This window comes from Lycorma delicatula, chromosome 4, assembly GCF_047948215.1.
Source record: "Lycorma delicatula isolate Av1 chromosome 4, ASM4794821v1, whole genome shotgun sequence".
Classification (NCBI taxonomy): Eukaryota; Metazoa; Arthropoda; class Insecta; order Hemiptera; family Fulgoridae; genus Lycorma; species Lycorma delicatula.
Window position 1 is genome coordinate 34,800,857 of NC_134458.1, and position 27,503 is coordinate 34,828,359.

Below are 27,503 nucleotides of genomic sequence, written 5' to 3' on the forward strand. Positions count from 1 at the left end.
AGGATACTTATAGTCTTAAAATTCAGACCCCAATCCAGATTAACCACACGTCGAATACCAAAGAAGGTACTACTGGCCTTATTTGCGACATACTGTAAATACACCTTAAAACGAAAATTTTCCCCAAGGAGCACTCCGAGATACTTCTGAACCTGAACATATCAAATTTGATGGCCTGATATTGAAACACGGATTCGCCGCGTCATAACTAAACGGCTCTTCGACAGTACCATATTGGTTTTATCTCAGCTGAATGTCATCTTATGTTGACGGCGCCTCTCGGGCATGCAATTATACTGCATGCTTGAGAGGAAACCTAATTCCGCAAACACCCTTCGATCAGCAGTAGCCATACTAATCCTCCATCAACAACCGTTGCGATGTCAACCTCTCAATACGCAAATATAGTATCATCTCAAAAACCTTACAATAATCGACATTAAGTAAGAGGCCGATATGAGGAACTGACGGTAGGATCCTTGCTGACACCCTTAAAAAACAATTTAACTATTCCCTTTTTCCAACAAATTGGAAAATAGTCCGCAAATAACATTTTGTTAAATACTTAAAGAATATTCCCACACTAACGTTCACTAAACGAACAAGAAGCTCCACCGTTATTGCATCAAATCCAGGAGCTTTACTTCTCCCAAAGCTGCAGATTTTCTCGCACCTCCGCCTCAGTAACTTCTGAAGACAAAACATCGATGCAGTGAGAAGCAACATCGTTTCGAATATGACAATGATAAGCAGTTTCTACAGCTAAATCATCGTCCGGCAAAAGATCATCTAAGAAAGTACGTAGGATCTCAGTTTTATCCGATATTATTCCTTGCCTGGTCGAGTCCTTCTTTCGTTTATACCCTAGCACTCGGTAAACAACACTCCACGGGTCTTTATTACCTTGTTCCTGAACAAAGGAACACCTAGAATCACGTTTGGCCTGCCTTACCTTGTGATAATAACATACCTTGTGAGCTCCCTATACCTCGAAGCCAAATCTGCTCGCCGCTCGAGGTCCTCTCAGTTTCCACCGTAAGCGGAGAACAAATAACTTCAGCTCAGTAAGTTCTCCCGTCCACCAAGGGGCCACCATCTCTCAACCCGAACTGCGGGGAATGGAACGCTCAGCGTCATTGATGAAAGCCACCGACAACTGACCTTCCAGGTCCTGAAGATCAACACCATCCAGACCCCTGTTCAAGACATGGAGCCTGGGTGAAAGAATTGTGACAAAACACCGCCAACTCTCTTCTGTGCAGAAAACGCCCCTGCTGAACTGGGAAATTACACCTACAACCATCACTCAGGCCACCAGTGATCTCAAAGACATAATAATAATAAGTAATAAGTCGATGGTCGCTAGAGCAATCATCAACAACCTTCCAACCACAGACACAGGAGGAATGTATCTTCCAACTGTGACATCAATATTGGTGCCGGAAAATCGCCTCCTACCATCCACCATACCAGCACATGTTGCAGCTCATCAGAAACATTAAGAACCTCTAAGTCATGTTGGATGAAAAAACTTTCAATCGCTTCACCACTCTCATTGGTATAATCACTATGTCACATAAAAGATTTAGCATTAACATCAGTACCAATAACAATAGAACTACACTCTGAAAACTGAAAAATTTTCTCTCAGACCTCAAGATGACTTCAGCAGGAGCAATGTTTATCCCTAGCTCGGCTGTCCCATTCGCAAAGATAATACATGTACTTAGTATAGCCTGACTGCATGCCTAACAAAATAGCTACAACTTTCAAATCACCACATATATTCCAGCTATGTTTTTTATAATTTATTTTTTCAAGAACGTCTTTCATCACATCATATCTCTCTTTCAAATTAATACCATAAGCAATTGATATTGAAGGATATTTGTTACTGTTGTGTAGTAGAACCATTTTTAAACTATACTTGGACGAATCTATGAAAAGGTGCCAGTCCTCAGGTTTATAAACTTGTGCTAAGTGCAACATAGGCTCATCAATATTTGTGAAATAAACCAAATATTTTCATCAATAATGTACTGAGAAAGTTCTTTTTATCAGCTTTGAAAGCCCGAAATTTTTGTATTTTTTTAAGTAAATTCCAACCTTGCAGTCTTGATCCTTACAGTTCAGCTTGATTTTTGATAAATTTAAATCCCTAACCAAGTCATTTAATTCACCTTGTGATATAAAATGTGGCTTATTGGAAGATAATTCAAAATCAAAATCATTCCTGTCTTCTTCAGTACTGCTTGATCCTTCATCACTGCTTTCGAAACATACATTCACAAGTGGCTCAGGAACTGGAATAATTTCACTGAGGTACAGGCCTGATTGCAGATTGCAATGAAGGATATTTTACAGTCCGTTTAGATTTTTTTAGAAATTCCAGAAACACTTGTTAAACAAAAGTAACAATCGGTGACATGATCCTTTGGTTCACACCAAACCAGAGGTACACCAAATGGCAAAGCCTTCTGTGTACCTTTCAGCCATCCTCTTAAATACACAGGAAAATTAGTACATACTACATGAGGAGCCCACATCTTATCCTGATCACCAATTTTATACTGAAAGTACAAATGATATGCTTTTTTAATTAAAAGTGTAATGTTTTTTCTATTTGATTTTATGATAAACTCACCACATACATAACAAAAGGCATCCACATCATTTACACAATTTCAAGGCATTATGACACTACACTGTTAAAAAACTTAAGACAGCAATAAGAGTGAACAAAATTAATTCATTCCTAAATCCAATGCTTAATACAAACAACACAGCTGTGTTTTCAGCTACATGTTTTGACCTGCACAGACATGATTAATCTTGTCAATGAAGGGTCACTCTTCAGTATTAGATATTATGTCATAATATGAGACTATGATATTATTTAATTCTTTGTCTAGTATTGTTTATTTATAGCTTACAAATTATGTTAACAAAGTGTTAAACAATAAAAAATGAGCTAACAAAATACAATATAGAAGCTTAAAATGCTAACTATACATTGAAAAATGAAAAAAAATCCTATAATTAAAATTTAAACATTTAAAAAAAATGGTGGGTGATAGAAAGATTACGAAAGTACATATTCGTTTTCAGTATCAAAAAACGGATTAAAATATTTATCGCATATTAGAAAACAAAAATTATGTTTATCAGTGCTATCATCCTTGGACACCTCTTTCTTTTTGGATCGGCTCTCATGTTGCTTTTCTCAACCTCTAACTTGTCCAATATAATTTTGACTCTCTCCTTGTTATTAGCCACCACAACAAGCCCCTTCTTATTTTCTCTTATGTTTTCAATTCTCAGGTTTGACCTCTTTGGTCAAAGAACAACTTGAAATTCATCCCTCATCTCTACTAGTTTTGGTATGTCCCTTTTTCATAGCAACAAACAGGACCTCTGGTTGCTTTCAGGACAAACTGGCCTCTCACTTGTCCTTGATAGCATCTGCATAACATTTCTGCTGGGCCTTAGGAGGTTCAGTAACTGGTAAAAGAACAGTCTCCTTAATCACCACTTCCTTCACCTGGACTGGCTTAGAAGCGATATCCTTGTATACTTCTGCAATGCAGACATAAAAACTTTGAATTCTTTCAATTTTGGGGTCAATTTTGACCTTACAGTTACTAAGATACTTCTGGGATTCTCCAGAAAGGTCATCATCTGTTCAAATTGCTCACTAAAAACCCTCATCAAAGGCACAGAGCTATCAGGCTTACCTTTTGATTTCAGAAAATCAGCCACAACATCTTCCTTTACCTGGGTGGAAGTCCCTGCCTGACTTTCTTCATCACTAGAGGAGACTGACGAATTGTCAGCCCTTACCTCAGCGATCTCAATAACCCTAACTCGCTTGGGCTGGGTTGCTTCTTAGAATTGCCTTCGAACATCGCTGCCTGAAGAAATAAAAATCTAATGAAGCTCACTATCTACCTACTAATTCAAATGTGCGAACCCAAAAACATGGTAACTTCCTGCAGTGAGCTACAGACAGCCGGAGACCTATAAATCCTCCTGTCACTTGCACCTCTTAGCTGGTGTTGATCGGCTTTGGAAAAACTTGGCTGAGTAAGCAATCATGTAATACCACAGATTACAGTTCACACCCAAGGGGTGTAAGCAAACCAACAATCATTGCCATTCCTTTGCTATGCACCCTTTAGAACTTGGACAACAAATAGCTTTGAGGGGCCCTTGATGAGGCAGGTGCATGTCCAAACCTAACCCAATTACTACTCGGCAAAAATGAACAAATATTGAGTCTTATTCAACTAGTTTAATATGAATATTGCAATACTTAAAACTGACACAATGTTCAAGACTAGTGGCGATACACATGCAACCACTAGCTCAAAGAATAGCCAAAAGAAAGCTCAATGCAACAACAAATTCTGGATGTATCAGGAGAGACCAGAATCAACAGGGGACTCCTGTTATATCAACATGATACAGTGTCACAGTCCTTGAATTTGTAAATGCAGGAAATTCATTAATAAAACTTTATTTTACTAACCACTGCAATACTGTTTCATAGCTGCAATCAGCTTTGAAACATTATTGCTGAATATTAGCTATTAATATTACAATCATATAATATTGCACATATGCATGTAATATACGCAATATATTACATGCATATATATATGATCATATTATAATAATATAATAGCCATTATAATCAGCTTATCATAATTTAATTGTAAGGAATTGTCAATAAAAGCTAATTAATATATTTAATTATAAATTAAAACACCATAGTAGATTATACCCATATAAACCTTATGCCCTAAAACTTACAGGACTTCCTAAGTTGCATAAGGAAGGTATCCCTATGAAACCGTTAATTTCAAAACCACTCCTAGTTATATAATTACTAAAATTATTAATAAAATAATTAGATCAAAAATTAATTTAGAATACAAATACAGTATAAAAAATGGGTATGAGTTGATTGATAAATTAAATGAATTAAATATCAATAATAAAACAAAAATAATAAGCTTTAATATAAGTAATATGTACCCCATTATTCCTACTGATTATACAATTTCATTAATAAAAAACAAATTAATAAGTACAGGTGAAGACCAAAAATTTATAAATAATATAATAATAATTAGAAATATTTATAATCAAAATTATTTTGAATTAATGATACCGGTTACATACAAGAAAACACTTCACCTGTGGGTTTTCCCTTATCTGCAGTAATGTCAGAAATTTATCTACAAGAATTTGAAAGTAAAATAGTCTACAGTATAAATCATGTGCATAAAATTTTATAATGGGTCAGATACGTAGATGATCTTTTAGTTATATATTAAAAACCTACCTCAAACGAAATTATTATAAACAAAAATTCCAGCCATCCTTGGTCTAGAAAAATTAATATTTTTAAAAACATGATAAATAGAGCAATAAAATACATAAACAATAAACAAGAGTTGCATAATGAAATAAATAATATAAAGAATATAGCTATAAAGAAATGAATATGATACCTCATTGATCGATAATATATATAAAAAATATAATTCCAAATACTTTAATAAAATAAACATTACTACATTAAACCCTGTAAATGAAAATGAAAAAAAAACGTAAATATTTATATAAATTACTCCTACACAAATAAAATTATAGAAAACTTGATTAATGCATATAATGATAATTATGATAATATAATAAGAATGATAAACCTGCTTATAAATCTGATAACCATATAATAAAACATTTAAAATATTAAATTATAAAATATTAAAAAATAAATATGATTCTTCTGGTATTTATAAAATAAACTCACCGGGTTGGTCTAGTGGTGAACACATCTTCTCAAATCAGCTGATTTGGAAGTCGAGAGTTCCAGCGTTCAAATCCTAGTAAAGCCAGTTATTCTTTCACGGATTTGAATACTAGATCCTGGATACCGGTGTTCTTTGGTGGTTGGGTTTCAATCTACCACACATCTCAGGAATGGTCGAACTGAGAATGTACAAGACTACACTTCATTTACACTCATACATATCATCTTCATTCATCCTCTGAAGTATTATCTGAATGATAGTTACCGGAGGCTAAACAGGAAAAAAGGCTTAAGGTATTTATAAAATAAAATGCAATAATTGTGAAAAAATATATATTGGAAAAACAAATAGGTCCTTTAAAGATACATTTAATGAACATTTCAGATCATTTAAAAATAACAAAATAGGGTTCTCAAATGTAGCTAACCATTTATTAATTATCAAATACAATATAACTAGTTTGGAAAATAATTTAGAAATAATTGAAAAAGTAAATACTGAAGACATAAATAATAATAAAAAATGAGAAGTTTTAGAAAAATGTTATATATATAAACATAAACATAAATTCAGTCCATGAATGTGCAGATGGTATTTGATGGGGAATTCTTATAAATATTATTTAAGTTGGTAATACATTGATAAGAATTTTAATAAATCAAATAATCAGTACAGTACTGTATTAACATACAGATAACATGTTATAAGAAAATTTTAAATATTAATAACGTAAAATTACAAAAAAAAAAATTATTGACTGAGAAAATATTTGTTCTATCGATTTTAATGTATTACATTTTATTTTAATGTGTAAATGTAAAAAAAGAAGAAAAATTTTAAAGAAAACATTACTGAAGATGGGCTTATGCCTGAAAGCGCTATAATGAGCAATAAAAAAAGATAACGTAAGAATGTTGTTTAATTCTGTACCTTGTGGAGTGGCTGAAAAAATATAATATTATTATGATTAGCTAAAATTTACATATAATGGGCTACAAAAAGTTTAATTTAAATAAATTAAAAACTAATTATAGATATTTTTTTTATTTATTATTTTAAGTTGTACAATAAGATAAGTAAAATATTGTTAATAAAAAATTATGAAAGAAAATAATAATAAGACTTATTTTAATCATTAACTTTAATCAATGAGAAATGTTTAAATGCAAATTTTAAAAGTGAAATCTTGCACATAGATGCCAAATTAAACAGCCTCCAAACCAAGTGTAATAGAATCTTATGTTGATTGTAAATGCTCCTCTCTGTAAATTACTGGTGTTTAAATAGTTTTTAAAGCATACATGTTTACATTTTCTCTTACATATAGCAAAATTTATCTATATTTTTTCACATATAGCTACAAAGCAACTAAATTCTGAGCTTATTGATTTATAGAATTTCTATTAGTCTGTTGTATTAGATTTTATGTACTATTTATATTAACATATTTTTGTTTTTAATTTTTCCCAGTTTGTCTATTGTAATTTAGAAAGTGATGCTACAGGTATATAAAAACCTAATGGAAAAATATCAGTAAAAAATAAATTATTTATTTATAAATAATCTGAATTTTTAAGTATGATAATCACAATTATAATGATTTTAAAATAGGAAAAGTAAAGCTTGTATTGATCAGAATAATACATTTTAATTAAGAGCATGATAGATTTATTTTTTAAATAATATAACTTATAACATTGAGTTATAAGGTTCATTATTGCAATGAAAACTACATATTGCAATTCATTGTGCTAAATCAGTTGAGTGGAAAGTGACTTCCCCCTTCATCTGTCGATTATTTTCAAATAGATTATAGTGAATGCTTTACATAATGCTTACATCAAAATAAAAAATGTTATAGTGAGAAGTTTGCTGCAGATGAATGTTATAGCCAGAACAGATATTTCATGAGTAAAATTATCATCATGAAATGACAATTTAATTCCTATATTAGTTGAAAAACTTAAAACTATTTTTCCTGCTGTTGTGGGACTCATTTGTTCTCCCACCAAATGTTATTTGAAAAATTAAGAAGGAGGTGAGACTGTGCAAGAGTTGTTTGTAATGACTACAGTATTAAACAAGTTTGCAAGATATAAAATAATCAAACAGCTATGTTTGAATGTAAAGAATTAAAAGGTGAGGTAATTACAAATATGCAAAAACTAATAATATTTTTAATAAGCCAAACCAAATTTATAATTAACAAACCTTTTTTTTAGTTCCAAGTACTTTCAATTGTTGGTTTTTTATTTTATTTGGTGATACTTATTGCATTATAGTTTCTTGGTTGGTTCACATAAGTAAATAGTCTGTCAAATATAAATTACCTTTAATTTACCATTAAAATGTTTAAAGTTTTATACAATCATCTCCACCAACCATTAAGGACATCATGTACAGCAGCTGGCATTTTGATTTTAAATTGAGCAAATTAGTTATAATAAAAGAAGAAAAAAGATTGAGAAATATACTTTAAGTGAGGGGAAGAAATGAAAATGTTTTTCTAGAAAATTAGAAAAGATGCTGAAATTAAAAAAAAAAGAAACATCTACTTCAACAAATTATTTAGCAAGAAGTTCGGAAAAAATTGTGGGAGAAAATTTTAAACAGAAGGTTAAAACACCCTCAGAAAATTGTTTTTGAAGGATTACAGGGCTGCTGAAAACTGGGAACAGATCAGGTGAAAAGTAAGATGATAAAAAGAGCACAAATTTGCTCATGTAGAATTTGTTTGAAGTTAATAACTGTTGTAAACAAAACTGTTTGAAATGCCTTGTTCATCAACAAAACATCCATGTAAGCACATTGCTTTGTTATTTTTTTTAATACCTAAAATCCACTGAATAATAAATTATGATCACTCTGTACAAGGTTATTTTTAAAATACTTTGTAAATTCCGTGAGTGATAATAAAGGCAGTATTTCTATAAAGAATAACATTAAGAGTAATTTGCTGAGAGCTACCAAAACCCCAAATGACTGCAAAAACTCTCCTTTCCATTTTAAAAGTAAAATTCCATTTAAAAAATTGTCTTTTCCTATAACTCTTTCTCTAAAATTATTTCAGTTATTAAATTTATTTGATTATTTGTATTGTGGCTTAATAACAGAAACTTCATTTTATGGACAGGAAAAATTATAATTACAAAAACTATGATTGACAAACAATTATTAGTTTTTTATGCTTAAACAAATTTTTGTTGAATTGGAACATTATTGTTTTGTTTTTATTACTTTAATTAAATACAAGTATGGCTGATTATTCTTATTATTATTATGTAGAATTCCGTGAGGCATTCCGGCTCTTTGATAAAGATGGTGATGGAAGCATTACACAAGAAGAACTTGGACGAGTCATGCGTAGTCTTGGACAGTTTGCAAGAGAAGAGGAACTACAACAAATGTTGCAGGAAATTGATATCGATGGTAGATATTGATAATATAAATGTTCAAAATTAGTAGTAATATGATATATTCATTAAAAGAGTTTAATTAAAAATTTTTTAATTAATTTAAAATTTTGTTTGTTAATCAAAAGGTTTTAACAAACAACATCATCAAATTAATATATTATACTTTGAATTAAATTATCAATACTATTATAGTGCGTACAATGAAAATAAAAGCTTGTGTTTGAGAAGGTTGAGACTGCATTACTACTAAACCTGAAAGCATTTACACCCATCTAATAGAACAACAATAATAATCGGTGTACTTTTATGCACATTTATTATCGTTTTCATGTTTTATTAATTATAATTAATTATTATATAATTCGTATTAATAATTCAATAAATAAAGATTGCAAAAACAAGAATTTTAATTTAGGTGTATTTTTAAACTAAAAAAAGCTTAACTAGGGCTTGAATTGTATTGTATCCATAATTAGAATAAATTAGACTTACAGTTATTATTGCACAATTATTTTTTGTACAATATTTAGAATTTTTTATTATTTAGAAGTTTCAAACTTTTTTTTTGAACCATTGTTTTCATTGTTGATTGTATATACTATTATTATTAATACTTACTTGAATTTTGCATTATATGTCCAGTTCCTGTGCAAGTTCACCAGCTACTCTGTCTTCATCGAACAGTCACTTTCACTACCAGTGTCTAGATGTATAATAAATTTATCCATCATTTCATCAATTAGCAGTTCCATTTTCTTATACTCAGTTTCAGCTTTTTTTATATGTTTACAATATGGTTTCTAATCATTCTTATTCATTTCATCCATTTTTTTCTCAGTTAATTCTTTAACATCTGACATTAAAAATGTTGTGTTACTACTACCAACATATCTTTCCCCAGCCGACCATACCGTCTTGATTGAATCTAAATTGTAATGTTAAGGTGGAAGTTGGAGAACCTGATGCCTGTGTTTTTTAATAGTTCATCAAAATAGTACTTTATTTTTGAATCTCTGTGTGATTTAATTATTTCATACAATTATGGTTTTAACATTGCTTTATTAAATTTATATATACTCAGCTTTCATTCATGTTATTTAAAATTCTCTGTTAATGAGAAACATTAATTTTCATTTAAAATAGGACTTTTAAAATTTAAAGATATTTCGGATAGCTCCATTCGGTTGTACTCTGCTGTGGTTGGATTCACACAGCTCTTGATGAATACACAGTTCCATTCAAATGCACTCGGCTCCTGACAATTCAGCAGCTCCATACTGTTGAATCAGCTCTTTTTGAATGCACTCGACTCCTATCAGCTGCCCTCAGCTTTGTATAATTCACACAGCTCCTAACAGATTCACGTCTCTGTACTACTATACAAGTAGGTCATGCATGCTCTGTCATCAGACCAGTCTGCAAGGACTCAACATGCAATAATTACATTATGTTACATAGAGACTTACAAGTTTGATAATGTTACATATATTAATTACAATATAATAAATTTACATGTAGATTTACATGTTTAATAATGTATATATATATATATATATATATATATATATAAATATATGAATGAATGGCAATTACAATTTATAATAATTTACAAATGCAACTACATAAAGGCTTAATTTATTTAAAAGAATCAGCAAACTTTGACAAAATAGAATATTATTCTTTTCTAGCCAATTAATCATGTCACTTCAACTATCATTTGAATTCGGAGGCTTCTCCAGAGGTGAATTGTGGTATGGCACATTATCAATAACAACCACTAACTGAGGGGGGGAAGACCAGGAATTAATTTTTCAGATGCCCACTTCATGAAATTATTGTTGTTAATGCTGTCATGATAGTCACTGCTTTTTGAACTTTTCTTCAAGTCAGAATGAACCCCACTTCTCCTCCCATGTGGATTTTGATTAACCAATCACCTTTATTAATTGGCACTTTTACTCCTGCACCACTATCTTCGACCATGATTTTGCTGTCGAACAGGACATTTAAATATGCGATTTGTCAAAATAAACAATCAAAGAATTTTCTTTTCTGCAATCAGTAATTTTTCTTAAATATTCCATCCTCTTCCACCGGATGTCTTCTTTTTCAACCAATGGTTTCCTATTATTATCAGTTTTTTACACCACTTAAAACCTACCTCTTTCAGGATAGTTGCTAGTGTAGTTCTAGAACCTTTAAATTGAATACTCTTTTAAAGTCTTCATGCAATTTTTTTAAACTAAGCAGTTCATTAAGTTTTCTGTGAAACTCATTAACTGTTCTTACAACGCCATGATCAAAACTCTCTAATTCAGTAACTGGTTTTGAACATTGTTTATACTTTTTTGATTTGCTGAATAAGCACAACTGCAATTTAGATTTAAGAAGATCTTGCTTTTCTTTTTGGAATTTTTAAACTTGTGATCTTGAAATCCCACAAGCTGCAGCTGCAGCGGCTCTTCCTTCACATTTTTGAATGCATATTAAATGTTTGTCATCTTCTAATTTTCTTAACTTTATAGCTTTTTTCTTCATAAAACTGTATATATTATTAACTATTTCACAAGCTTGACTATGGAGCTTATTATTCTCTTCATAAACAATGCACACAATAAATATTATCTAAAATTTCTTCAGCGCTTCCACCCTCTCGACTCAAAAGGAAGGTTGGTGATTGGAAGCCACCCAATCTCGTTTTGAGGAGGATCCACCTACCCTTCACCCACTATACTTTAAGCTAATAAATAATTATAATTTGTAAGGTATAGGTCTATTATTTAACGATGATTTTATTACTATAAACATCATTAGTACTAATGCCCATTACAAGTGCAAATAAATATATCTCAAATGAAATATTTTGATAACCTTTTTTGTATAAAGTGGTGCATCATTTTATGACTCACTTGATGGAGGGAATACAGTAATATTCTATTAATACAAGTATAAACTATTTGGTACATGGAGACTATTGTACATGAAACTATTTGGTACATATTAAAGTGGTACATGGAGAACTAGAAGAATTCCGCTTCTTGTCTCCTTAGAAATGCTTTCGGCACAGTAAAGTGGAGTCAGATTCATAGGGCATTACAGGCAAAAAACATCAGCCCGTACTTGAGGAGACAGGTGGCGAAATACCTTTCAGAAAGGACTTGTACAGTGAATTCACAAGAAGGAGAATTGATATTCAATATATACGGTGGAGTTCCCCAAGGTTCGGTTTTGGGTCCTCTTTTGTGGGTCCTCACCTTTGATGATGTTCTACAATTGGACTATCCGCCTGGTCTGGAAACAATAGCCTATGCAGATGATTTGGCAGTCCTTGTACAGGGCAAGACGGGATTGGAGGTGCAGGAGAAGGCCAATATGGCGCTTGCAAAGATACATGAATGGTTGCAAGAAAAGGGACTTATGTTATCAATTAATAAATGTAAGTTCATCACGTTTACAGGTAGAAGAGTTATAGAACGTCTGAACATTGTTGTGAATGGACAGGAAATAATGAAGACAAGCTGCCTGAAATATCTGGGAATTCTCTTTCAGAGAAATTGTGCCTTTTCTGAACATATTAATAGTATATGCAATAAAGTGGACAACATGATAAAAGGGTTAAATATGATCATGTCAACAAAGAAGGCTCCTAGAGCGTCCAAAAGAAAGGTGACAGCATCGGCAGTTGTATCATCTTTATTGTATGCAGTGCCTGTATGGTGGACTTCATTACGAATCAAGAAAAACAAAAATAGACTTGTGAGAACGCATAGCAGGCTGTTGCTGGGAGTGGTTTCCGCTTACAGAACAGTCTCCTATGAGGCACTTTGCGTTTTGGCAGCAGTACCTCCAATCGACTTAATGGCCCATTACAGGGTAGAGATATCGCAAGGACTGGAAACTCAGAAGGCTAAGCATAGGCTGATAACTAGGTGGAAAGAAAGGTGGAGAGAGGTAGGACCTGCTAGCAGGACAAAACAGCTAATCCCTGACCTTGAGAGTTGGATCAATAGGAAACACGGGGAGGTGGACTTCTTTTTGTCACATTACTTTACGGGCCACGGTAATTTTAATTATTACCTTCACAGAGTTGGGAGAAGACAAATGCCGGCCTGTATGTACTGCGGCATTGAGGACGATGCAGACCATACCTTCAAGGAATGCATCAGATGGATACAAAATAGACGGGACACAAATTTATCAACGATGAGACCTGAGGAGATTATGAGTAACATGCTACATAGTGAGGACAATTGGAAAAGAATTGAAGGGACTATCAGGAATATCTTAACAGTAAAAAACGAAGACGAGAGGAAACTGGGCTTCTGAGTGAATAGATTAGGGTAGGGTGGATAGCCCCAGTGGTGAGGGCTGGCATGCTTAGGTGTGTCAGTTCCAAGGATCCACTGGGGACTCCGAGGGAGAATAGGTCTATACAAGTGTAAAAGACCCATCGATGCGTCACGACTTTCCAAGGTATGGCGTAGCGATACAGAAGGGCAAATGAGACTCAAAAGACCTGACCGGTGGGCCGACCTGCCTTGCCGGACATACAGCCGGTAGGTGGGGAGGCCCATTAGAGTATAACAGGCACTCCCCTGGGTGGCGTAATACCAACCAGTCAGACCGGCCCAGGGGAGCAGTCAAAAAAAAAAAAAAAAAAAAAAAAGTATAAACTATTTGTTTTTGTACTGTATACAGTAAGAAATATTTATAAGTACGCTAAATATTTTTAAAGAAATTATTGTCTGAAATTAAACAAAATTAATAAATTTTAATTGTGGAAAGAATATTTGCTATTTATGAAAATACATAAAGACACTGAATTGCAGAATACTCGGTTTCTCAATGAGCCTAATGTTACGTACAAGAAAAGAGTAATATAATGCCCTGCACAGCGACTGTCAGCCTCATGCAAGCAAGCTTTTATTTTTATCATATATACTGTACAGTCCTTATCATATGTCAAAGCATACTGTTTATATAGAAGAGATCACTGCTGTTCTATTTACAGCATGTTAAAAAGAGATAGAATTGTAGAAATGGTTAATCACTTTTACTGCATATATTTAATTACATTATGACTTTATTATTATTACATATGACATTACTAAAATTATTGTAATGATTATCTTTATTTCTTATGTAAAATCAATTTATGTGCTGTTTTGACATGTTATTTTTTATCAAGATGAATTAATGATTTACAAATTGTAATTTGATATTATTTCATAACAATAACAGTACATGTTATATGTATTAGAACAATTTAATGCTTATGGAGGTAATAAAATCAATACGCTAATATAATATCTCTATAAAAAAAAAATACAAATTAAATTAGAGATTACAGAATAGTATTAAAAGAAATCACATACAAACAATTTTGAATCAATCTGTTTGTTCTGAAAAGATATAATAGTGTTGTCAAATTCATAAAAGCAAGTTTGGTTCACCAAACTACAAGTTTGCTATTTCACTTTATTACTAATATACATTTATATATAACATTAATGTTAATAAATTAATGAACCATCAAATACAATTACTGAACGAAACTCACCAACTGAAAGGAATTTTTAATCCTTTAATAATCTACTAGTTTGATTTACAAATATCATTAATTCAATAAAACTATTTTTGTGGAAAAAATATTTTGTAACTGAATTCTAGATCAGATCATGGTCTAAAAACGTAACGTTTTATGAACTGAGAATGTGTAGCTACTGTAACAGTAGCTTCATTGTAGCTACTACAATTCATTGTAGCTACTGTAACAGTAAATCTCTTAATATTTTACTAGCTTAAATAAATTGTTTATAAACTAATTTAATGGTTCTTCATTTTATGTTTGAATCCCAAATTTACATACATAATATTTTTCTGATGTAATATTATTCTTTCTCATCATTAACATTACAAATTATTAATATTTCTGTGATATTACAGTGTTATACTGATTTATATTCTCAGTCTATGATCAGATACAGAAGTAATTTGTTATAATATTATAAAAACACCAGTGTTGCACATTAGTAATATATAATTCACCCAATCACTTTTGAGAGACAAAATAACAGTTAAAAAAACAAGTAATACAGTTTTATCTCTTATAAAAAATGTACAATTACAATAGAACATAATTATAATTTATACTTGATTAAGTATATTTTTTTTTACAGAAATTAATCAAAGGTATTTTACCAGTGAAAAGCAACTTTGAAGTAATGTAACAATGTTTGGAATTGGAGAATGCAACAGAAATTTCGCAATATAAAAAATATGAATTAAAATAAAATAAAATTATACTTAGTATTTATACTTAATATAAATAAATAAAACAAATTTCTACAGTTACATTTTATAATTTAAAATCTAACTGATGTCCATTAGATAATATAATGATGTCCATTAAATAAATTTATTTTTTGGAACAAAATCTGTCTCAAGTTATATAGAATAAAAAAATATATAGTTATTTCTATTTTTTTTAGAAAAGAGTACTTACTGATAGTTTGTTTTTAATTTGTTTTTTTTTTTTTTTGTATTTTACAACTGTGATTAAAAATTAAGTATAATAAAGAGTAAAACAAATTTTTCAGGTGATGGTTACTTCAGTTTTGAAGAATTTGTTGAAATTGTATCAAATATGGGAGCTACCACCGAAAGGACAGCTGATCAAGAAGAGAAAGAGTTAAGAGATGCATTTAGGGTATGATAAAGATCCTGGCAATTTTTTTTCTAATTTATAATGAATACTATTTTTATTATAAATAAATGCTGATTATTTAAAACAAAAAAAGTATATCTATAAATTATATTTTTTTGTTTTATATATCTTATATTGTGCAAGATAAAAAAAGTGAAAGCAGGAAGATTCATACTCAATGTCATCCAGTATTGAGATTTTCATTGATGGTTTAGCTTGAAAATATAGTATTAATCGTAACCAATAACCTTGTTCATTAACTCATTCTGAAAAAATGTTCTGGCTAATAGTTTAGATTAATAAAATATATGTATTTATCTCCTTCCCTCTTAAGTAACCCAGTGCATTCTTGTCAGACATACAAATCTTGTCATTTCACAGTAAAATGGGTGTATCACAGCTATCACATATGCTTTGAACAACATAGTCACACCTTTATTACTTCTTTGTAACTATAGCCTATTAAGTAATTGTGCTAAATTAGGCTGAATACATTAATTTTTAGAGGTTTTTGTAGATCTTAAAATTTTTTATGTGATCTAAAATTTTACTGTAATTTATTAATAAGAAATTAAATTTTATGTTTTTTCTAGATTTTTGATAAACACAACCGTGGTTACATTACTGCTTCTGATCTTCGAGCAGTCCTTCAGTGTCTTGGTGAAGATTTATCTGAGGAGGAAAGTAAGTAATTATTATTTATTTAATGCTAATGGTATGTAAGGAGATCTATTTGTATAATTTCTTTCAACATTTATTTCTATCACCTCAGAATTGATTACATATAAAAACTGAATCAATGTTTTAATACAATCAAATTATGAAAGTCTTGGTACATAGATTTTTCCTAATTAAATATATTAATTTTTTGTTCTTCTGTTATGTTTGCAACATAATTTTTTTTAAATAATTTTTTCAGAATCATTAAAAATTAGAAATACAAACATTTAAAACAAGAAAAATTTTTATGTATTTAATTTTTTTTTTTTTAATTAATAGAACTCAACTTTTTTCTCCATAATAACATATTAAAAAATTTAACTGTAAATAGAGAAACTTTAAACCACAGCTGTCTCATAATCAGTGAACAAAGAAATTGCCTTTCTACGAGCAAATACATATTTAAATATTAATCAACGACCTAAATGTAAACATGTACTGTACTTCAATATTAAAATTACTTGCTAACATGAAATACAGCTGCAAAATAATAAATCAAATAAAATGGTTCTTATTTTTTTGATTTATGGTAAATGTGATCATTTTTAATAACAGTAAGTATAGTTGTTATACTTATATTTGTTTTTTTTTTTGCAACAGAATGGATTTTATGTCCTAAAATTATAACAGCTTTATATTTTATATTTCATACAATACATACTTTATATAAATTAAATAAAGCAAATAGATTATAAATATATACCCATATACTTCTAATTAACATTCTGTCTCAATTAGTAGAGGTACTGACTGTCATACATTCAGTCAAGTTCAATGTTGGGTAGGGATTTGCATTTTTTCATATATAACCAATATTCATTATTTATTTAATCTAAATTCAAACACTATCTATGGAACTTAAAGGACCACATCTTTTTGTAACAGCAAATGTTTGGAGACAAAATCTCATTTTTTAATATACAAATACCGTCCATTAGTCCTGTTGCCTACGAATTTCTTCAGTACATAGGTTACAAAGTTATTGTAAGTTATATATATTTATCAATTTTATATTTCTTGAACTAAATAAGTATTTTATTTATTTATTATTTGTTTTATAAAAAAAACATTTATTATTATTTTTTAATGTTTTAAGTAAAGATAAATAATTAAGGTAAGTTGATATAACATTTTAATGACATCCTGTTACTGATGTTCAATACATATTTAACTTAGCTTGATTGCTAGATTTTGGTTAATTTTATGTTTATTAGATGCTCTAAAAATCTTTTATGTTTTTATTCATCATGGTTAGTGATGAAATCACACAAAACTATTAACTTTAATGACAAACTGCAAAAAAATTAATCTTAATAACACTTTAAAAATTTATTTCATTAACACTTTCAGTTGTTTTTACATCCATTCTAATATTAGTGCCTTTAACTGGGACCCACAAAAATTTTTTGTGTTTTCATTTTTTGGACTAGAATATTTATTAGAATGTGATCAAAAGTGTATTCAATTTCAACTGGGTCAGTTCATTTGATGCATCGCTCTTATATGTTTGTATAATTTATAATGTTCAAGTATACAAAGATGTGGCCCTTTTTTCATGTATAGAAGTAAATCACAAATTCAACAACATTAATATTGATATTCTTTATATACAAAGAGGACCATCATTCTCCATATTACCCACACAAGCTGATGTATACTAACACATAGATATATACAAATGCATAGCAGTGATGTAATAAGTGAACAGACCCAATTCAAATCTTATACACATTTCAACTACTATTAAAAATGAATAGTTTCATATTATATTTTTGTTAATGACTGTTTAACATTAAGAGGATTATTATAGAGTGGAGGGAAAGATAGAAAGATAAATGAATAAAATTGTAAGCTCTGTTAGCTTACAATAATATTGTAGTTTATCTGAAAAGGATGTGTCCTGACAATATAGAATAAATAAAAATATACATGTTTTAAAATATGTATCTAAATCAGCTCTATCTATCAATAGCCTTTGTTAGCAACAAAACAATTAGTTTTGTTTACTAAGAAAACTCTCCAGCATTGAGCCTGGCTAGTTAACCAGTGTTCTTATTAATTATTATAATTATTACTAATTCTGTAAATTATTGTCTGATTTATAACACCAATAATCAGATGATAATGTGTACATAAAAATAAATAGAGTATTATCCCATAGATATTAGCCAAAATCACCTCTCCAGAATGATCTAGGCTATGTATAGCAGCTGACAGTAACAGTTGGTCAGGTCAAATCAGTCTTTGGATGTCTCTTCATACAAGTACAGAATCACATACTCCTTTTGAATACAGTATATTACTTTGTTACAGTTGAAGATATGATCAAGGAAGTTGATGTAGATGGAGATGGACGTATAGATTTTTACGGTATGTAATAATTTAAACACAAATCAAACAGAAAAAATAAAAGAGATTTCTGTCCGTAGGTTTAGAGATATTTAAACCATATGGTAGAATACAAAAAGTAAGTATCCTTAAAAACCTTAAGGATTTTAAATACACACATAACAGAAACTGAAGTGATATAATCAATAAAAATTATTGTAATTGTAGCTACAATTATTGCATTTATTGAATGATATATGCGTAAATAAAAGAATTCAGTGAACTGAATTCGGTATATATTTCTAACTGATGGTTCTGTAATGACTAAAATATCTTTGGAAATAACAAGCCAACAATCAAAATAACATTTAATAAAGTGGATTAGATAAATTACCAAATTTAAACGATGCTGGATGACATTTATAGGTAGCCAATGACTATTACAATTAGTGCACCAAAAAAAAGAAGGAATTTATTCTAATTTGTATTCACTGAAAAATCTAATACAGTTAGGCTTCTTGTTTAAAAACATTTCTGGAAAACACTTCTTCAAGCAAAGGGAAATGATATCTGTTTTCATATAATTTAAATTTATACAATTGATGTATGTTTAATTTTTACTGAATATTAATAATTCAGAAATAAAATTTTAAGGTATCAAAATATCAAACTTAACAATATTAAAATTAAATATCTTAAATTGATATTTTAGACTTATCAGCTACCCCAATGCTTACACACTTATAGTAACAATAATTAAGGAATGCTCCTCTACAAATAAGTGCTTGCATATTACTGATGTAAATAAAAAGAAAGAAACCGAGTAATTCATCTATTGACACTTAAATCCTAATAAAATTTTAAGTAAGTATAATGTGAATAGTGATGTTGACTTCAGTTGTACACAAATATCAATTGCTATTCCATCGGGTACCTAAAAGTGACTTCTCTTTTCTTTATTGACATGTTAGCTAAATGTTTTTTAGGTTAGTCAGCATTATGTATAAATAATTACTATATTCTGTTTATTGTAAGCTAAATCCTGAAGTAAATAAAATGGCAATACTCTTTATAGTACTGTAGTACATGCACCAAAGATAAAAGCTTGTGTTTTTACTGTACACCATGTAGTACTTCCAGTCTTTTGTTGTGGCGATTATACTTGTTGAAGCCAGCATAATTTACATTGCTGCTATTTAATTTCATTGATGTGTTATGAAATTCTACAGTTGGTAAAAGAATTATTAATGACTATTAGAATATATTTTTTGCACTACTATGAAAACAGAGCTCATATTTGATGTATTTAACAATGCAACAACAAAATTTCCTACTAAACAACTTTTTCTGTCAAACATTAACCTCTGATGAAAATGGCTATGTTCATCAAAATAAAAATGTTTTTGCAAAAAAGAATTAAAATAATAGAAAAGAGATTAGATTATTCAATTTTAGGAGGATTTTTTAAATTTGTATTTAGTTCAAAAAAGATGAAAAATTTGATTTTTTTAAAAATAAAATTCAGTTTTTCTTCACTAATATTATTAAAATGCACATGTCAACAGACTGCTGAAAGAAACAAATGCAGCTGTCAGAAAGAGTCCCTCTAATGATAGAAAGTGAACATTAATTCCATCCAACAAAAACAAGTTCATTTAGACATTAATCAACAAATGTAACATTACTGTTACAGAAGTGTATTGATGTAGCACATATTTCTTATTGGTTAACTTAATAAAAAAAATTTAATCTTATTTCTTTATTTTATGAATGATTTTCATAAAAAAATTAAGTGTTAATGTTAAAAAAATATTAGCTTTTCCAAAAGATAGATTTTATGGTGAACTTTGCTTCACAGAATCCTATTAGGATTCTTCTGTTTAATGTTTAAGTTCTTGATTATCAACATATAAATCAGAAGAGTAAAAGTTATAAAAGTACAAATAATAGTTAAAAACCGATAATTACTAATGATAAAAAGTGTTATTTTTAATTAAGATATGACTTAATTTTGATAATGCTGTTTAATTTCTCAATTTTGTGTTTTTTATTTATTACCTGTAAAATATTTTATCTGACAGATTTTTTCTGATTAAATGTATTATTTAAAATTGTAAATGTTGGTATTTTTTTAAATTGTTTTATTTATTAATAATCTATGGTTCTAATTATCTGTGTTGTCAACACCATCTTCTACCATACATGTAACTGGGAGATGACTTCAGAGCAATTCTGTGTGTTATGATGGTAGTTACAATTAAAAAACATCTATGAAGAAAAAACATTTATTTATTTTTATTTAGAAAAGCTTTCTTTTTATAAATCTGTAATGTTTTTCCATTTGAAGTTGCCAAAGGAAACAGAATGTGTGCTTAATGATAATTAATTGATCTGTTTGAAATTAATTTGATAATGCAAAAATTAATGTTAATTCAGTAATAGCTAATTGAACTAATTAATTTTTTTCTTTAATTTATCAATAAATATAAATAAAATAGCAAATTATTATTATTATTGCTCACTAAAAATATTATTATGATTTCTTATAAAAATTATTATTTTTCTAGAATTTGTTCATGCACTTGGTGAACCATCTCTAGGAGATGATGAAGATTTTGAAGATGATAACTATGAAAGAGAAGAACTGGTAATAAACTAAAAGTTTATTTCATTCAATTTAAACTTACTATTGATGTATCAATGAATTTAACATGCTTATTTTTGTTAAATTGCATCCTAATTCCTGACTATGAAGTCTATATAAAAAATAATTGTTAAATTATTTCCAAAAAATTGAAAAAGAACATAAATCTACCTTCTCATAAATATAATAATAAGCATCAATTTTTCAATTGCCATTATTTATGATTAACAATCTTGAATGGCTATGTCTGTACCACTTTGTGAAATATAACTACATAAATGTAAATCAAAAAGATAAAAATGGTTTAAAAAACACTCATTTGTTTTCAATTATTCCTTTATTCTTTTTTTGTTATACCTATATCTCACTAAAACCCTGTTAAAATTCAAGCCAGTCTTCTGGATTACATATGGAATAGATGGGAAGTCCCTTTACTCTAGTTATGAAATAATTAGGATTAATAATTTCCTAACCTGGGTGGGTTCAACCACATTCAAAGCACAGCTGTATGCACCTCCATGTCTAGTTGTTCATCCACAATAGCATATCAAGGGTGATAATTTCAAATGCTGATAGAACAGCATATTGGAGCTGCTCGTTGACGTATCTGCATTTTCAGATTTCTCTTTTTAAACACCAGAGTGCATTGTCAGGTGTGGGGAGGTCAGGGCTTCTTGCTGGCCAAACCATTGGAGCCGGTTACTCTTCTGACCCACGTCCGATCCAGCGATTTGGAAAATTTTCATTGAGGCATCTGTGGACATTCAAAGCAAAATGCTCTGGAGCACCGTCTTGCTGAAATGTAATGATGTCAACAATCCGTTATGCCAGTGATTCCCAAACTGTGTGCTGTAGCCTCTTCACAGGGGCGCCGCAAAATATTGTAAAAGCTTCATAAATTATTGAACCAAGACATTTATATTTAATGTTTATAAATTAAAAAATAATGAAGATAAACAAGTTTTATTTATTTTTATCTCTTAGTTACTTAGTCATACTTTTACTTAGGGTAGGGCGCCATGGGGCGCAGTGAGGTCATGAACGTTCTGCTCCCAGTCCCTGGGTGTGCTTTCTTCTTCAAAGTAACAACAGACAGCCGCTTTGGGTAAGTATGCGAGTTGTGTGCATGTTTGCTGGGCGAGTACATGTGCGGTGAGTGTGTGTGTGGTTATTAAGCATGCCTGAGAGTGTCTTTTGGGCTTGGTCCGTTATCTCTCTTTCAGTCCTTATGCGATGTGCTGAGTCTGTGTTGGTATGGTTTGTTCTTGAGTGTGAAAGTGCATCTGCTATTGTGTGTGAGGTATCTATGTGCCTGTGCGGTATGTTTTGCTTGAAATGGTATCGTGTTGATATTCTGATGTGTTTTGCTGTGTTTTGTGTGATGCGCGCATGATTTTTGGATTCTGATATTTGCTTGTGGTGACCGATTGTGTGTGTGTGTGAGCCCACTTTTGAAGTAATGCTCTATTAGTGCTTCCCAGGAGGGGTGGGTTGCCAGGGATGGAGGTTTAATCGGTAGTCTGCAGGAATAAATAAGTAATTAATAACATCTTGTGGAACCTGCTAGCGAGCCCGATACTGCTTCGGCGCTCGTAAATTGGGTTCCTCCACCTCTTCAAACAAACAAAAAATGGGTAGGGCGCCATGGAAAAATTTTAATTACAAAAGGGCACCGCGACTCAGAAAAGTTTGGGAACCACTGCCTTATGCCGTTAATTATGGAGACAACCACTCGTCAATTATATTCAGATAACTGTGTTGATTATCTGCGTCATCGAAAAAATAAGGACCAAGGAGATGTTCAGCTGTCATTCCAGTCCAAATCATAACATGAGGCGGATGGTGTTCGACTTCCTCAAAAAAGTGAGAATTGTTTTTCGCCCAGAAAAAAATTTCGGTTACAAGAGCTTCAATAAATCGCACAATTGTCTCAGAACATGACGTTCTTTTTACCGTTTGCTCTCGGAAAGCGTTCAAGCAATAATTGACGTGCATAAACACGTCGGTCATAAACATTGTCGCTCAACTTATTAACTGTGGCTGGAAGAAAACATTTAACCAATGGCGGCTCGTAGCTAAAATTAGTGGAGGCGCTGCTCCAGAAATTTTTTTCCTGGGCCTTTTCAAGCCCATGGTTAATTTTTTCTGTAAAATAAAAGAACCGGAAAAAATGAATCAAATAGAATAGCAGGAAGCAGGATAATAATCTAATTCTTCACTTTATCACATTCAAGAATATGGTGCACGGTCTTTAAGCATATTGTGCTTAAAACCGTATCTGATTTAACCGAATAAATAATAAAATGTCAATACAGATAATATTTTTTAGTATTATTAGATAATAACTTAATAAAATGTCCGCTTAAAAACATATAGTCCAGTGATGCTTAATTTAAATTTCTATGTACACAGAAACAAATACACAATTAGTTTTTACTAATTACCTTCTCTTTCACCCTTCCAGCGTGTTTTGGACAGAATATCAATTAAAGAGCTCTTGCTTTCCGCCATCTTCTAATCGCTACTGAAAAAACAACTAAACCACTTTCATATTCCTTCCACCGACTAAACTAGAAAACGGAACGAACAAGGAACGTTCCATACACACACGGAGTAAAAAAAAAACACCTTCCACCAGCACGCCACGCTCGGAACTGCGGGAGCGACAGTGCTCTCTCTCCCTCGCAGCCTCGTGTACAGCTTCCTATGTGCGCATGCGCACAACAGCCAAACACCACGCCGCTGAAACTGTGAATCCCACAGTTCCATACAAAAATTTTTGTTTCTTTTTCATACAGAAAAAGGGCGCCTTAAGCTTAAGGATTATATATTGTACAAGTATAAAGAAAGAATTAAAGGAAAAGGACTCATTATATAAATGTTATCGATAATATAAAGTGGAAATAGGGAGTGCTGCAGTTCCACAGTGCCTATACGCGAGCCGCCACTGCATTTAACTTTCAAGTCCTTCCGCATGTGGTCTTTTACTGTCGATATTGTAATGCCTAACTCTGCAGAACGTTTGCGCGTTGATTTCAAGGATGATCGTTGAATCGATGCCTCCACAGTAGCACACGTCTCAGCTCGAGTTATCGGCCTCTCATTGCGTGGCGCATCAAGAAAAGTTCCCGTTGCAAAAGCCTTTTTCTCCCATGTCAGTAACGTTTGCCGTGATGGTGACGATTTCCCAAAACGTACGAAGTAATCATTCGTAATGTTCTCCAATGTTTTACCATTGTGTGGACGTTCGTGGACCTACACACAAACTAACAAACATTCTTCGACAGTGAACGCACTCATATCTGCTATCGTTCCACACTCGACTACGACTAAGGTCGTCTCCCTACGAATAAACACACCGACGATCCCCACCACGGGATCTTTCTCCCGTCTCCTGTCGATCGTATCCTCCTCATCTTTTCCAGCAGCAGTGAGCGATTCAGAGGTGAGAATTGGGAGCAGTACAGCGAGATTAAGCTGAATCTATTAAATTGTAAAGGAACTTCCCGCCCTCTCCGTACATAGACTGACTTCATATCGTAAGGAAAACAAAACTATTGCTGTACTACAAACTTATGTACTTAATGTCAACTTAAAATTATAATTAGCTATAGAATGACAAGTTTGTAGAAATCCTTAAGTGTGTTAGCTTCCTACCCTCCACCTATCACATATCTCTGACTGCAGCCAACAAACTCTAGTTTAATTACCTTGCATTCATTGCTTACACAAGTTACTTAAGTAAGATTTCTTTTTACTGCGTGTTATTTTATCTCTGATAATAACAATATACGAGAGTCATCCAGAAAGTAAAACCCGTTTTTGTTTTATAACAAATATACTGTAATTATTTTAACATATATATATATTATTAGTATATGCATTATAATCTACATTTTAAAAGCTGCTTTTCCACATAATCACCTCCTAAGTTCAAACATTAATCAAATCATGACACTAGTTTTTGTATGCTGTCGCCAAAGAAATCTGCCACCAGTCTATTAGCTACTATTGGAGACCTGTCTTGAAGTCGTTGTCACTTTCATGAAACAGAAACGTTTTTTCTGTTTAGCCTCCGGAACCACCGTAAGGTTCAGAGGATGAGTGAGGATGATATGTATGAGTGTAAATCAGGTGTAGTCTTGTACAGTCTCAGATCGACCATTCCTAAGTTAATTGAAACCCAACCACTAAAGTACACCGGTATCCACGATCTAGTATTCAAATCCGTATACAAATAACTGCCTTTAATAGGATTTGAACCTCAAAACTTTCGACTTCGAAATCAGCTGATTTGCGATGACGAGTTTAACCACTAGATCAGCCCGATGGGTTATGTAACAGAGACTGTGAACATTCAGGAGATTCATCACTAAGTTCGTCTAACGTAGAACGCCAGTTCTCTTTAAAATGCTTGTCAATTTGACTTTCAGCTGTTCAGTAATGAGAGTAGGCTGTCCTGATTGTTGCTCGTCATTAACAGATGTTCGGATTATCATAAATATACGACACCATTCCCTTCATTCATTTACAACATTCGTTCTCAAAGTGGGCGCTGAAGGCCTTCAGGGGGGGCGGTAGTAGGCCAACAGAAATTGGGGATGTTCAGGCGGTCATTTTTTATTAATCGCAATTGTTGTTTTTAAGAGCGCATCTTAAAGACAGCAATTGCAATTATTATTTTTAACAAATGGTAATTTTAAAAATTTTGGGGACGCTAGAAAACTTTTGATTCTCAATGTGGGCGGTGTGCGAAAAAATCTGAGAATCAATGGTTTACACTGTCACCATATACAGCAGTAATTTGACGATGAATGACCATAGGACAAACAACTTGCGCATTCAAATAATTTTTTTTTAATTTTAAAAATACGCTATATTTGTATTGGAAAATTTTTCCAATACAAATATATTTAAAGATCCACTAAAAAAAAATAATTTCACTTTTTTATTAAATCAAGAATAAATGTTTTATAAAAAAACTCTGTGACACAGCAAATTATCAATGAAATGATTATAAAATATAATAAAGGGCGCCCACGCTTTTATTATTCGTGATATAAAGTGTAAAGGAATTTTGTTAATAAATTCATTCGATATGCATTATAATTAAATGTAGCTGAGAGATGTAATAAATAAATGTTCACATATAAGTATTTTCACTACCATGAATAGAAAACAGATTTAGATCATTATCAATATAAAATGTTATTTCAATTTAATGAAGAAGTTAATTATAAATATGTATTCTTAGTTTAATATGAAAGTGAAATTATATTTTTTTTTTAGTGCATCTTTGAATATATTTGTATTGGAAAATTGTTCCAACCCATTTTTTACTTTAATAGTGAGATTTCGATAGATACCTTTTTGTAATTTGTCATTAGTTAAATAAAATGTATTTAATTTTATACTTTTTAGATTCAATTAGACAAAAAATAATTACTGTCATAATTAGACATTGTATTATTAAGAAACTTCTCGAATATAATCTCAGGGAAAAGTGTTAATTTATCACTTCATATTACGAAAATCTATACAATTGCATACAATCGTAGATGGATGGATTTCTTCTGAAATGTAATGATGTAGAAAATGAATAACCGACTCAAACATATTTGTGCATTAACCTAAGAGCAATGATTCACCGACATTAGTTGACAGCTGTTCCATATATAACCTACCTTCACATTTTAGGCACAATCTGTTGAAGTCTTTCGTACGCACGCGCGGTTGTTTGAATTTCCGTTATTTGCTGTTTTTTTTTTTGTTATCACAATGCATTGTCATCGACAACAAGCACCTGTACAAAATTTTAGCCTTCTATCTCATCTGGAAGTAGGCTAAATACTGTTTACAAAATTTTGACA

General features: G+C 31.0%; 1 protein-coding gene across 3 annotated transcripts in view; it reads left to right on the top strand.

Annotated features, from left to right (window-relative positions):
- LOC142323260 (neo-calmodulin-like) overlaps positions 1 to 21,947 on the top strand; it is a 41,286-nt gene extending 19,339 nt beyond the window's left edge. For all 3 annotated transcript variants that reach the window (XM_075362666.1, XM_075362667.1, XM_075362665.1), the window contains exons 3-7: positions 9,105 to 9,248; positions 15,835 to 15,944; positions 16,535 to 16,625; positions 18,975 to 19,031; positions 21,557 to 21,947. In XM_075362666.1, coding sequence (XP_075218781.1) covers positions 9,105 to 9,248; positions 15,835 to 15,944; positions 16,535 to 16,625; positions 18,975 to 19,031; positions 21,557 to 21,648 — 494 coding nt within the window. In that variant the 3' untranslated portion in view covers positions 21,649 to 21,947. The remainder of the gene's footprint in view (positions 1 to 9,104; positions 9,249 to 15,834; positions 15,945 to 16,534; positions 16,626 to 18,974; positions 19,032 to 21,556) is intronic.
- The last annotated feature ends 5,556 nt before the right edge of the window (positions 21,948 to 27,503 follow it).